The sequence below is a fragment of the Fulmarus glacialis genome, unplaced genomic scaffold (assembly GCF_000690835.1).
Source record: "Fulmarus glacialis isolate BGI_N327 unplaced genomic scaffold, ASM69083v1 scaffold20502, whole genome shotgun sequence".
NCBI classification, from domain to species: domain Eukaryota; kingdom Metazoa; phylum Chordata; class Aves; order Procellariiformes; family Procellariidae; genus Fulmarus; species Fulmarus glacialis.
This window is the reverse complement of record NW_009197452.1, coordinates 1-12828: the sequence shown is the minus strand read 5'-3', so window position 1 is coordinate 12828 and position 12828 is coordinate 1. Positions and strand designations below refer to the sequence as shown.

The 12828-nt window shown below is 51.3% G+C and overlaps 1 protein-coding gene across 1 annotated transcript; it reads right to left on the bottom strand.

Annotated features, from left to right (window-relative positions):
* Nucleotides 1–621: 621 nt before the first annotated feature.
* Nucleotides 622–12823, bottom strand: MVK (mevalonate kinase; the record flags this gene model as incomplete). Its single annotated transcript, XM_009572552.1, has 10 exons — nucleotides 622–773; nucleotides 1117–1270; nucleotides 4428–4544; nucleotides 5005–5095; nucleotides 5883–5928; nucleotides 6983–7086; nucleotides 9928–10083; nucleotides 11340–11487; nucleotides 12553–12700; nucleotides 12782–12823. Coding segments are annotated over 10 exons (1158 nt in total), but the record flags the coding sequence as incomplete, so codon positions are not given.
* Nucleotides 12824–12828: the final 5 nt, after the last annotated feature.

Here is a 12828-nt window from a genome sequence, read left to right as displayed (position 1 = left end):
AAGAGTGAAAACAGTGATAATATCATTAAAAATGTGCTGTTTCTTTCATTTTAATTATCCAACCCTTAATTAGTAGCAGGTAAGAGCTGGATTGAAAGGTTTCCTCTCACCGCGAATTGCAGTCCAGGAGAAATGGAGACCTGAGTGTCAAGCCCTGAGCTGCCAAGACGCTTTTCATGCAAAAATGTCAAAGCACCCTGCACATCCACCTTGCCAGCCTCGCTGCCCGCCCTCGCAGGACGCCAGGGGAGAAGGGAAGATACACCACATGAATCTGAAGCAGCAGAACCAAGCAAGTGTCGTTATCCGCACTGGAATGCAGCCAAGACCCTCTCCTCCTGCCCCTTGGGATTAGCACAGCAGTTGTGTAAGTAAATTCAAAACAGGATTTTGAGAGCCTGGGCCAAACTCGCACCTAGCCCAAATGCAAGCAGTTGCTCCCAGGTCCTCATCGTAGCCCCCACTCCCAGTGACACCAGGCCTGAAATTGGCTCCGCACCCGCGTCTAGAGGCCCACAGCCACATAGGAGAGCGGGAGAGAAGTTTCCAGGCACCAGGGCACACAGAGCTATTGCTCCGAGGACACGGTGCCAAGAGCTCAGTCTTGCCAGAGGCAGAAGCTTAACTCTCAGAGAGCGCGTGCAGCACTTCGGCGTTTAAAGATGAGGAGGAGTGCAGGGTCACTCCAGGGGCCCCAATATTGGTCTCCCAGCATTCAAATCCACAGGCACATAAGTCTCGCTTGGCTGCTTCCACGGCCAGCGGGGAGGTGTCTGCCAAGAGGAAGGCAAGAGCAGCCAGTTAGTCAGCTAGGTCACTGCAGGGAGACTGAAACGGGCCATCGCACGTTTGAACACATGCCCCCTGGAACAGGGCCGATGCCCTGAAGATCTGACACACATAAATGAATGCACTGAATCGCCCCTGTATGAAACACTGCAAACCACACTGCCAGGCGGCTCTGCTAGACACCATCCCACGCTCATGACATGGCTTCACATCCCACACAGCCATACAAGGGCTAGCATTGTATCCCCCTGCTTCCAAACCTGACCCCACTGGCAGGGCCGCATGGAAGCCGGGAAGGATGCCCAGGGCAAGCAGAGTGTTACTGACCTGGTCTCAGCAGGGTGATGCCACAGCCGCCCCCGCCAGCCCCAGTCAGCTTGCTATGCAGGCCGTGGGACGCCGTCACCCAGCACAGCCTGTCCAGGGAGGGATGGCCGACTCCGATCACGTTTAAGTGGTGTTGGTTTATATCAAAGAGTTCCTAAAAGCAACCGCACACACATGAGATGAGCACGCATGGTGTCAGAGGCTCTTCACAGCTGTGGCTCCCTCTGCAGCAAGGGGCAGGGGAGCTGCTCTGCCTTCCCAGCCAGCACCCTACATGGCCATCTCATTTCTGCAGGGAGTTTGGCCACCAGCACATCTCGGGGCCCAGCAGCACTGGGCAGCAAGGTCAAGGCTGGGGTCTGAGCCCCGGGCTGCTCATCTGTCCCTGTCCCCCTCATGACTTGTGCTGCTGCTGCCCACCACAGTGACAGCGATACGACAGCTTCTGGATCTCCTTGCTCAGGAAGGACACAGAAAATCCTGATCACCTCAAGCTGCCAGCAGGCATTTATTTCAGGCGCTAAATCAGAGCTCCCCAACGCCTCTCGACTGCTTCACCTCTCCTCTGTCACACGAGTGTTGAGCAGGAGACTGTGCAAGCCCCCTCGCTGGCCGTGGGAAGGGCACTAAGCCAGCATCTCTCATTCCTGGCTGTCACCCTGCCCTGCCCTGCAATCCATCCAGCATAACTAAATCCAGGGGACTTCTGACACAGCCAAGTCCGAAACGGCATTGCTGAAGAGGCGACATGGAGTTACCTCCCCTTGTCTGCATTGTGCAGCACTTCTCCCTCCTCATGGGCAGGGCCTGGGCTGCGAGCCAAGGGGCCTCTCACCAGCACCACGCTGGGAATCTGGCACCCAGCTCAAGTGGGGTCAAGAGGGTCCTCCCTTCAGGGGAGAGCAGCGCAAGCCACTCTCCAAGCAAAGCCGCCCTCCAAGCAGAGCTGCCCAGCTCTGGTGAGCTCCGAGTGCATCTCTGCCACGCTGTCCTAGCCAGCCACAAACACTGCTGCTCCTGGAGAAAGCTGCCACGGCAGCAAAGTCCAAATGGCCCAAGTGATGGACAACACCACACAGAGGTGGGAGTTACAGCTTCTCTCCTCCCAGTACTGGAGGTGAGGAATTAAGGAACAGAGGGAAGGGCTTGGCCCACGCTCAGAGCAAGCCTGGAGCAGAGCCAGGAACTGACACCAGGTCCCCAAGCACCACAGTGCCCTCCCAGCTCATCACTGGAGGAAGCTTGTTCTCAGCAATGCTGGTCTGACACCATGACTCGATCATCTCCCCGTCACGTGGCGGCTGTTCCCCTCGCTGTCCCAGAGGGTGTCACAAGCAGGGAGCCAGCTGAGACAGGACCAGTCCCAGAGAGGCTCCCTAACAGCAGCCCCATGCTCCCTCCTCCAGCCGGTGCCACCAAGGCTTCCCTGCCCGCAGCTCATGGTGAACCGGGAGGGATGCTGCGCACAGCGAGCGGCAGGAGCCGTGCTGCAGTGTGGCAGGTGTCAGTCACATCACCCTCCCTCAGCTCTGCATGGGTCTCCTCCCAACACCACACAGGAGGGGACAATGCAGAAATAATCCCTCTCCCCCCTCCATTTTCTGTACTGCGTTTCTGTACTGCGTTTAAACAAAAGCGAGAAGATGAATTAGCCAGTCGCATGCAGAGCGCATATATCACAAGTTCTGTGATGGGTTGGACAGACGTCCATCTAGAGGCCTCTTTATATGCCTGAGTGAGGGCACAGCACTGTCTATGATGATCTAAGACACCTGTCATCTCCTGATCCAAAATCTGCCAGGAATCGGATGACAGCTTATGACACAGTAGACTAGTTCGATGGTTCAAATACAATGCTGTCCAGAACTGCACATTTCAGAAACAGCCAAAGATATATATATGCTGCATATAATCAACGGTGCCTCTGTGGGCAATTCAAGCACAAGACAAAACAACAGATTCAAGACAGAAACCTGCTCACTGCAGTGCTGCTTCCCGAGCACTGTATACAAGGCTAATTTAGCATCTTTCACGTGAGGATCTCAAAGCACACTTCAAATTAGCCCTCCTCTTCCCCATCTCCCAATACTTCCGACAGTCTGAGCAATAATGCATTACGGTGGAGAGGAGTTGTCTGAAGCCGCACTGCAAACAGACTCCAGATCTCCCCGAGCCGATGCCAGCTCAGCCCTCATTACAGTCAGCCCACCCTGACGGGTACAGAAACCCACCACCCTCTTGATGCGAAGGGAGCAGAAGGCCTTTGCTATGAATCCCATGGGAGACCTTGCTGTAGTCCCAGCAGCAGCTCACCCACATGCAGTGAAGTGCAACACAGCCTGAAGCAAAGAGAAGCTGTACCAACCATCTGTTAACAGAGCGGCCCTACACTGCTGCCACAGGTCAAGCTGGGACAGCAGCTCTCTGTCCCATCCCAGAGTCCCCTCCTGCACCTCCGGAGCACACTCATGGTTGTGGAAGGGACAACCTGCCAGCAAGAGCAAGGACAAGCAGAGGTCCTCACAGGAGAGCCGAGGGGAAGGATCCAGATGCCAACAAGGAACTGTACCGCTGGTACCAAATGGTTCTTGACCATCCAAGTCACCTGGCACCCAGGGCCAGGCCAGGTTTGCCTCAGCTGGGACACTGCCACACATCCTTAGTCCACGGTTGTATGAATCAGTATTACAGTGCTCTCAGCACTGCAAAAAACTTCTTCCATTTGGAAGCGTGTTTCCCCCCACCACAGCAGCCTCCTCTACTTTGAACAAAGCCAAGACAAACACAGATCTTTGTATGCACCTCATGCATCAATGTCAGGTCAGCTCTGGGCACAACTCTGTTTGTTATTCTCTGGAGCCAGGATGAGTGCAGAGCAATGGGAGCTGGCTCGTAACCAGTCCATCACAAACCAGTGGCTGCTGGGCTCTCTGCTCTTCACTCCAGCCTTGGCAATGACAAAGCAGTTGCTTCACAGGCAGCGACTGCCAGAATGAGCGTGGCTGGCCCGCGGCGCAGGGAGGCAGCCTCTCGTTCTTAGTAAAGGGAAACAAATCCTCCAGAGCTACAGGTCCACAAAGCACCAGGCCCACTCCCTCCCTCCCTGTGCACCGCTGTGGAGAGACACTAGCAGCATTTTCTGTCCCTTGGCTCCAGGAAGGGCATTAAAAGCAGCACACACAGACCATGGTTTCACTCAGAACTGAACATTTCCTGCTATCAAATTTTTTCTTAGACCTAATGTTCTTTAAATGACATTTTGATGTTCAACAGTAACAGTGTCTAAAAATACTAGCGAACAAGACCCTTACCTCCAGCACAGGGTAATACTCTGGTGATGGATTTGCAGGCATCGCTTCCAGAACACTTTGGCACTCCTGAGAAATTGCATCGATGGAGTCCAGCACCGGGTTCATTATAGCAGGGAACTGAGAAGGGGGGAAGGCAAGAAGTGAGAAGACTGCTCGCTAGTCTTCTAATACCACCATGATAAAACTGGCCCCAGCCTCTTGGAGCTGGACAATTCCTCACCCCGCTCGGGGCTACTCATTCACGGAAACCCCCCTTGCAGAGCAGGGCAATGATAAGTTGCTCCCACCTGCAGAAACTGGAGGAAGAGAGGGAAACAGGCCAGAGGAAGGAACTGGTGATTTTTGTGGTGAGCCCTGTTAGTGCTGGAGAGAGGGAGTAGGTGAGCTGAACCCTCATTCCGAGGGCAGCTGGGTGTTAGCTAGGGGCAGGTAGGAATGCAGTGACCACAGGAGGGATCTCCCAAGAGATCCCCATGAGACCTGCAGTCCCGCATGAGGAGATCTGAGCTCGTGAGGGTTATCCCCCCGCCCTGCCCCAGCACACATCTCCATCCCCGCAACCACACAGGTGCTGCACCTTCAGGATCTTCTCTTTGACACCAGCCACCAGGACCTTGGTGCTTCGAGGGACTTTTGTGTTGGTCAGCAAGATCCTCAGCGTTGGCACCCTGGAAGCAACAAGAGACATCTCCTTGCCTCTCTCCTTCACAATCCCCCAGCAGCTCCCAAGGTCCAGACAGCTACTGTTTTTTCTGCCTCAAAAGGCCTATTTGAGCAAGACACCCAAGATAAGGAGTCCCATTAGTTTTAAAAAAGTTAAGCAGGTGCTTAAGTGCTAGCTGGGTTCAGGCTTGTTCCTTTTAGATACAAGGAACAACTGTACTAGTGCTATAAATAGGACTGTAACATATTTACTGAAATCCATGTTTTTCAAGCAAAATTTTTCCTTTGAAATACTATCTGCGAGACTAGCCAGCAGTAGCCATTAACTGCTAATAGAGCAATTTCATGCACTGTGAAAGATTTTAATGGAGTCAGATTATACTTCATTGGCAGGAGGCAGAGGGAACATGCAGGACCTGGATTTGTCTCTGCAGCTTGGTTTTTACACAGTCCTACCACCAGGTAAGCAAAAAGTTCCCCCTCCCCACAATGTCATTTGCTGCCAGGAGCAGACCCGTTCCTGCTGCCTATAATGCCATGAAATTAATATTGATCCTTTGTGCTGTGTTCATCTAATGTCAGATAATGACCAAACGTTTCACTGTTCCCATCCACCCCAAACCAAGACAACACTCAAACTACCCACACCCATGGCAAAATCTGGCTACAAATCCCTTCTGCCATGCCGTTAGCCACCTCCCATCAGTCTCATACCCTACGAGATCCACCCAATGACTCTCTGACATATTCCACCCACTGTATGTAAGTGTTATTTTTAAACTCGAATATTACCTTTTTAACGGTGTGATTTTTCCTGATTGGTATCTCAGGGCTCCACCTAAAGTAAAATACATGCATTGTCTCAGTACACAGTGAGCTGAGAGAGAACACAGTGTCGTAAGAGACAGAAGGTCTTTCATCTTTAGAACCTCACCCAGAGCATATGACAGTAATTGCAAGAAACACCAGCTAAATGAACCATGTTCTCAGACAGCATGAATCTGCCTAACCCTGCTGACTTAATGAGAGGGTCTGGCCGGACATCGTTAACTCAGTGCCTTTCCCTTTGCTCTCCCCTACTTTGGGATCACATTAAATATTTTTTAAAAGGCAAAGAGTTTGGCCAGCATTAAATCTTTACTGACAAAAAGAATCAAGCAGTGATTCCCTGGGGCAGAGCCAAGCGCGCAGGTTTCAAACTGGACTGAACGTGTCCACTCAGGTCAGCAGCCGTCCTTCAGCATGGAATTTCATTGTCCAGAAGGAATGTCTCACTTGGCTCCTACTTTTACAGAGGCATTGCGATTAGGTCTCATTAGAAAGATTATTAAAAGTCTCCAAGGACACTTCCAAAACACTTGGAAGTCTCTGCTAATTGAAACTAAATGACAGCTGTCCAACTGCATTTTCTACTGCATTATTCTTGGGACAAGATTAGGTTTCTTTGTTCACGCCAGAGTGTTTAAATTTCAGTTATTTGCAGCAGGGTCTCTGCCCCACGGCACTTGCCTGGAGGACACAGATCTCTGGTGTTACTGCAGCCAGTCCCCAACAGCCCAGCTGGCTCCAGTCCCAGCTTACAGATGGGGCAAACCAAGACAGGGAAGGATTCCCTCTACTCGGGTCAAAACGGGGACCTGAATTTGGGAGTTTCTGGTCCCTTTATTGCACCTCAGTGCAGAGAGGCAACCTGCTGATCCAGTGTCTCTGCAGCAACCCCAACCAAGCCTTATCGTTTGGAGAAATGCAACTTGTGGCATCTGCTCATCACCTTCCCACAGCTGATGCACACTCTGCAGTGAAGAATGGAAACACGTTTGCTGCTCTGCCACGCCATCAGCCCCTCCTCAGCACCCGTATTCAGTGCCGGGCAGCAGCAAACACACACGTACCCCAGGTACCAACAGCATTATCCACACCCGAGGGATTGCCATGGATCACCCGCTCCCCTTGGAAGGCCCAGCTGTTAATCAAAGTCAGCTCTTCTTCTGTCCACCTGAAAGGCAAGGAAATGACTCCAACACACAACCAGAACCAGCACATGCAGACTGACAGAGAGAAGCACCAGAGGGGTGCAAAAGCAGCGGGAACCAATACAAGGCACCCAGTTGCTGTGGGAAGCCCCAGCACTAAAAATTCCCTCCGCGCACTGCATTCTTTCAGCAGGGTGCGGGCATTGCTGTTTACAGCGCCTAACTGGCGCTCGGCAATTTCTGCATGGCAGCATGTAGAAGACATCCAGCCCTGTGCGGGGAACTGGTGCTGCTCCACGGACAGAGACAGCACGAAGGGCGCAACCGCTACCCAGCACTCCCGCTGCAGGCCAGCGGCGAGGGAGAGAGAAGATTCAGGGAGAAGATCCTAGCCCTGACCTAGTGAAGATCAAATTTAACTGAATGCAAGTCCAGACCTATCCCCATGTCCCCAACACTGCATGTTACCACACATCTTGGCCCGAGATCCTGCTCACCAACAGGCAGAACGGTGTACTTATAGACATAGAAGGCACGATGTGAGAAAAGAACAGTAAAAGTTGCAATTCACACGTGCAACTTCAGCCTCTAATTGCCAGCTGCTCAGCTGCAGCAGCCTCACAAACTGGATCAAAAGGTGTAGTTAGAACTGACTTACTATCTCCAGCAAAGGCTTTGATTTTTAGGGATTAACTCTTAACACTTCAAGCTGCAGCGGGTGCTGGCACTTAAGAGCACAGAAGGGAACCAAATGCAGGTCCAGAAGGTGTTATGCTAAAAACAGGTCTTTCTGTTGTCTTAAAAGCAGTCACATAAATTGGGAAGTGCTTTGAGAGTTTAAATGCTGGCCCAAAGAGTTTGGTGCTGGGTCAGACTCAGAAAGGATCAAGGTCCTTGACTGAACATACTAATTAATGGGCTGTAGCAATACAAAAAGCAAACACAGAGCTGCCAGTTACAACGCGATTGCTGGCTACAACTTCACCGCAATTCCACCACTGTGATTTCTTCCCCAGCGCCTCTCAAAACCCCACTGCTCTGGGTCTGCTTCTGCAAGGCATGCACCACACAACCACTTTCAGAACTCACCAGCCTATTTCAGATCCACTCACTCACTCACTCCACGCTGAGGGACTATCTCAAACCCTGGCACCCCAAGGGAAGCTTGACACCCACAGGGAGTCAGCTAGCCCTCCTGCAACACACTTAGACTCACACAGGCACACAAATACAGATCTCTGACCTTCCCCTGGAACACAGCGCTGCCTGCTCTGCCGTCCAGACACACAGCACACATCCCAAGCCACCGTTCAAATGGCCTAATGCACAGTGGTATCAGATATCCCAGCATCAGTGATATTCCGCAGAGATCAGAGCCGGCGTTTGGTGCAGCGAAAACGTGCATTCGACAGGTTTTTAGAATGTGGGGCCCAGAACAGGTATTACATGATGGAGCAGAGGCACAAACATGGATTTTGGAAAAGCATCACACAGTCTTACATGAAAGAACAAGAATGGTCACTGACCGCTGCTAAGGCAAGGCAGAAATTCTGAGAGCCACCTGCTATCTGGAAGCTGCTTCCTTTAACTCCCTGCTTCCACGGGCCTCAGCTGAATGTCTTTATCCAGCTCTACACACCTTTCATTTCACTTGCCAATATTTAATCTGTGAAGCATTCAGAAAACAGCTCACACCACCGCTACTCAAAATAGAAGCGCAGTTTGCTGTAAACCACTTGTTTTTAATCCTCTTTGAAAGGCTGCGATTCTTCTCTACACAGGAGTCATTATATCACGCTGTTCTTTTCTTGCAACGTTAAGCAAAAACCTTCTGAAGCCTGACACCCCCATCTCTCACTTACCCCTCTGCATGCCAGCTGGAAGAAAAAAATTACGCTGTATTCAAGCTGAAGCTAAGATGTGCGAGCAGGGAATGAAGACATCCTCGCGGCTCGCTGCCTGGTTTGGAACTGGCCTTTCATTTCTCATGCCGTGTGACTATTTGGGAGATTTGCCTGAGCACGCCGTACAAACTGCTCTGCTCTAGGAATGTGTTTCTGGGTGAGGTTGCAAACTCTGTTTTTGAGGCAGAACAGTCACCCTCTCTTGCTGTCTCACATTCAGTCCCGTACAAAATCCGCAGAAGCCAACCATAAAAGGTTGCACCTGGCACCAAATGAACAATAGAGAGTTCTGCTGCTCCAGCTGCGATATGCATCTTTAAACAGAGCCTCCTCAGACACACAGCAAAGCAGACCAGTTTTTCAAGACTGAACTCCAAGGGAAAGCAACTCCCTTTCACCAGCCACTGATAAAGGGGAAAACTCAGGCAGATCAGAAGGAAATGCACCACATGCAGAAAAAAATTCATGTGAAAATGCAGAAAAAAAAGAAAGGATCCTTGACTCCTTGAGGACTCAAAGCAAAACCTGGAAGATGCTCAGGGACAGAGAGGAAATAAAGGTTAAAAAAAAAATCACCACATTAAAGACTGTGTTTTATTTGCTCAGCAAAATAAAGCTTTTTTTTTTTTTAGTACGTATATCTTACGCTAGAGAAGGGAAATGGTGCAAGTTTTACCAAGTCTCTGCATCCAGTTGCTTTTATCAGGAGAAGCGAATTGTAAACACGTGATTCACAGGTCAGAGCCCCAGGACAGGGCACATCTCTGCTGCTGGGAACAGTTGGGCTCAGGGTGCCACTGCTGTGGCCACAGCCATTGCCATAGCCCAGAAGTTGGCCAGAGAGACCAAGAGAGGTGCCGCTGCCAGAATTTGTGCAGGTAAAAGGAAAGACAGGGGCACAGAGAACAGAGCTGCCCCGGGCTGCGCATCTGAAGCAGGGAGGCTTCCCAAATGCGTTACCTGGCTGTGGACTCTCCCTCCTTCAGAGGGCATGAGATGGCTCCGCACGCCGTCAGCAGGGCCGCCGCCAAGCAAACCGCATAGGCGGCACTTGAACCCAGCCCAGCTCCCGTGGGCAGCTCAGACCACACCAGTATGTCCACACTCGGAACATCTCTGAAACACAAACACACAGGATGTAACACAACGACCTTGAATTCCATCTTGAGACAACATTTCAAAGGCAAAAGACGCCAACTGGGACTGATCACAGGAAAAGCTGGTTGAAAACTGGCAACATCAGCACATGCATACACATGCGACACACACGGGCTTCACGAGCGCTCAGTTAGCACAGCTGAGTAGCCTTGCTAAGCCATTGTACTAGAACAAAGCTTTGCTGAATTGGATCTATGATTAGCACAGCTCGTCAGGCTGCTAGCAGGGGCACTTAGTAACTAAATACTTGAGTAGCACCATAAAGAGACCCTTCAAAGATTGTTGTAAACATGATTTTAAACATCTTTCTAAATAAAGCCTAAATATCGCAGTCCGTAACTGCATAGTTACATCCCACTGGAGCAAAAAGCTGATGGGGAAGATGAAATACGCATGTATCCGTGCCCACATGCCCCTTTTCTCCACTGAACGCATCTGGGTTGTGTTACAGACCCTAACATCAAACCCAGGAGCTTTTCACTGGCTGGTGAGTGACATGAACTATGAACTGATGGTTTCAGAGCAGGCTGATGACAGCCCCAGTGCTATCACCAAGCAACTCAGAGACTGCAAAGCAAAACACGATGCAGCTACACATCATAATTCTTTAACCTTTGATTCCTTTGCTATGAATATTGAAGTCAGGTTCTGACTTGGTTAGCAAGCAGTGCTGCATCAGACATTGCCCTGAGCACCTGTCCAGTAACTTACACTGGTATCATCAACAGTGTTGGTCAGGTTCAGAAACGCAAACAGCCTTGAGCTGCAGTTACCCCAAGTTCTCATATTTTTAGAGAGATTCAGCCCACAAGAGGGATCAAACTTAGCTCAGACAATGAATTCACAGCTCATTTCTGTAGCAGTTTTTCTAACCTAAGCCAGGATGAAATGAGCTGCCTGCTGGAGGGAGAGATGTCTGTCTCTGCTTCTGTTGACTGTCGGAAGGGTGGGATAAACTGCTCTGACTTAAGCACCTCACAGCTAGATGAGAGCAGATGATTCCCAGCCCACCTGCTTGGGGCATCCCACCCACCAAACAGCTCAGCTCTGAAGAATGCCTCCTGAGGTGCTCAGAACCTACATGAAGTGAGATTCCCTGTAATTTCTTATTTTGCCTCAAAGATTTGGTTTCTTCCCGTGACCTTTTAGAAGCAATTAATGGTAAACAACACTCAAGACAGCATGTTTATTTTGGGGCAGGAAGATAGCCTTACCCATACTTAGCCGAAATAGCCAGGCACATATACAGAAAGGCAAGAGTAGCAAGGCTCTCGGGAGCTGAGGCTCCGGCAGCGATTCCAGCAAACTCTTTCAGTGTATCCAGCTGTTCTACGCTGGGGGACTTAGATTCATCAAAGTCAGCTATGGAAGTAAGCAGGGGAGAATTTAAACACTTAGAAACCAGGGAATTAATAAACTTGAAAGCAGTATTTACAAGAACAACATCTCCTGTTATAGTAGGTAAAACAGACTGAGCCAATTTCAGATTTCACCTACAAACTTTCTACCTGAGGATTCATGATAAAAAGCAAAATCTGCACCAGCCACTCCGAAAAACCAGTGTTTCCACACCCCACACCTGCATTGTATTACAGCAACTGCCTCCTTGCCTACACTTCCCAGTGTGCCCATCCATCACTATGTAGAACTTGGCAAGTCACAAACTCTTGGATAAATTAAAGAACGTGGATAATCTGATGTGCTTCACACAAGTCTGGACTCCAAATGGCCAGGAGCAGGCATCAGTGTAAGAGAATTTTTAGTCAGTGCTGAGAGAGGTTACCAACGCTCTGACTCAGCAGACTTTGTTCTGCCTACTGCTAAGGAAACAGTGCTTGTGAGGATCACAAGAATTAATGCCAGGTCCTCGGGAGGGAAACGGCACAACCACCAGTCAGGGGCTCCACCCAGTACAAGATGCTGCAGAAATTCCAGTGAGAGCTCGCATGGTGCAGAGAGGGAGGAAAACAGGCCCCGTATCCTGCCTTCCCCAAGAGCTCTCAACTCAGAACAGTTTCAGAGAGACCCCTTTTTGGCCCCCCATCAGTAATACACCTGGACATGGTCCCTGGCTAGCTCCTGTATGTATTACAACACTGCCTGAGCAGCAGCAGCTCGAGAACAAGCCCCTGGGAACCTGAAACAGGAGGACACAGCCACAGCAAGGGCCGCTCGCAGATACCAGAGCATCAGGCAGGTCAAAAGAGGCACACAGAGGGAGCGCAGGTGCCTGAGCTGGGGCTGTGCAGGTACACGTTAGTTAAACACACACTGAGCGTGGTCAGAGACAACAAGGCCCAGCCACACTCTGCAGGGGAAACAAATAACCCTGCGGGGTCCCAGCGCAGTCACCGGGCAGAAGGCACCGAGCAGGACCGAGAGCCCCACACGACGCACGGGCAGCAGTTTCCTCCTCCCAGCGCTTGCCTGCAAACCCACTCCGCAGGGCCTGGAGGCGGGGGGTGTCCCAGCTCCTCACGACGCCGACGCCGGGCAGGCGGACGCACACCCTGCCCTCACCGCAGGGCCTCAGGCGGAGGAAGGTCCTCAGGGCCAGCGCCACGGCCAAGGCCACCTGCAGGCGAGGAGAAGCGGCGTGAGGTGAGATGAGCCGGGCCGGAGCCCCAGGAGCCCCCGGCGGCGGCAGGCTCCTTACCTTGCCGTGCACCACGGCGTGCTCGCCGTGGAGGATCACCTTCCCCG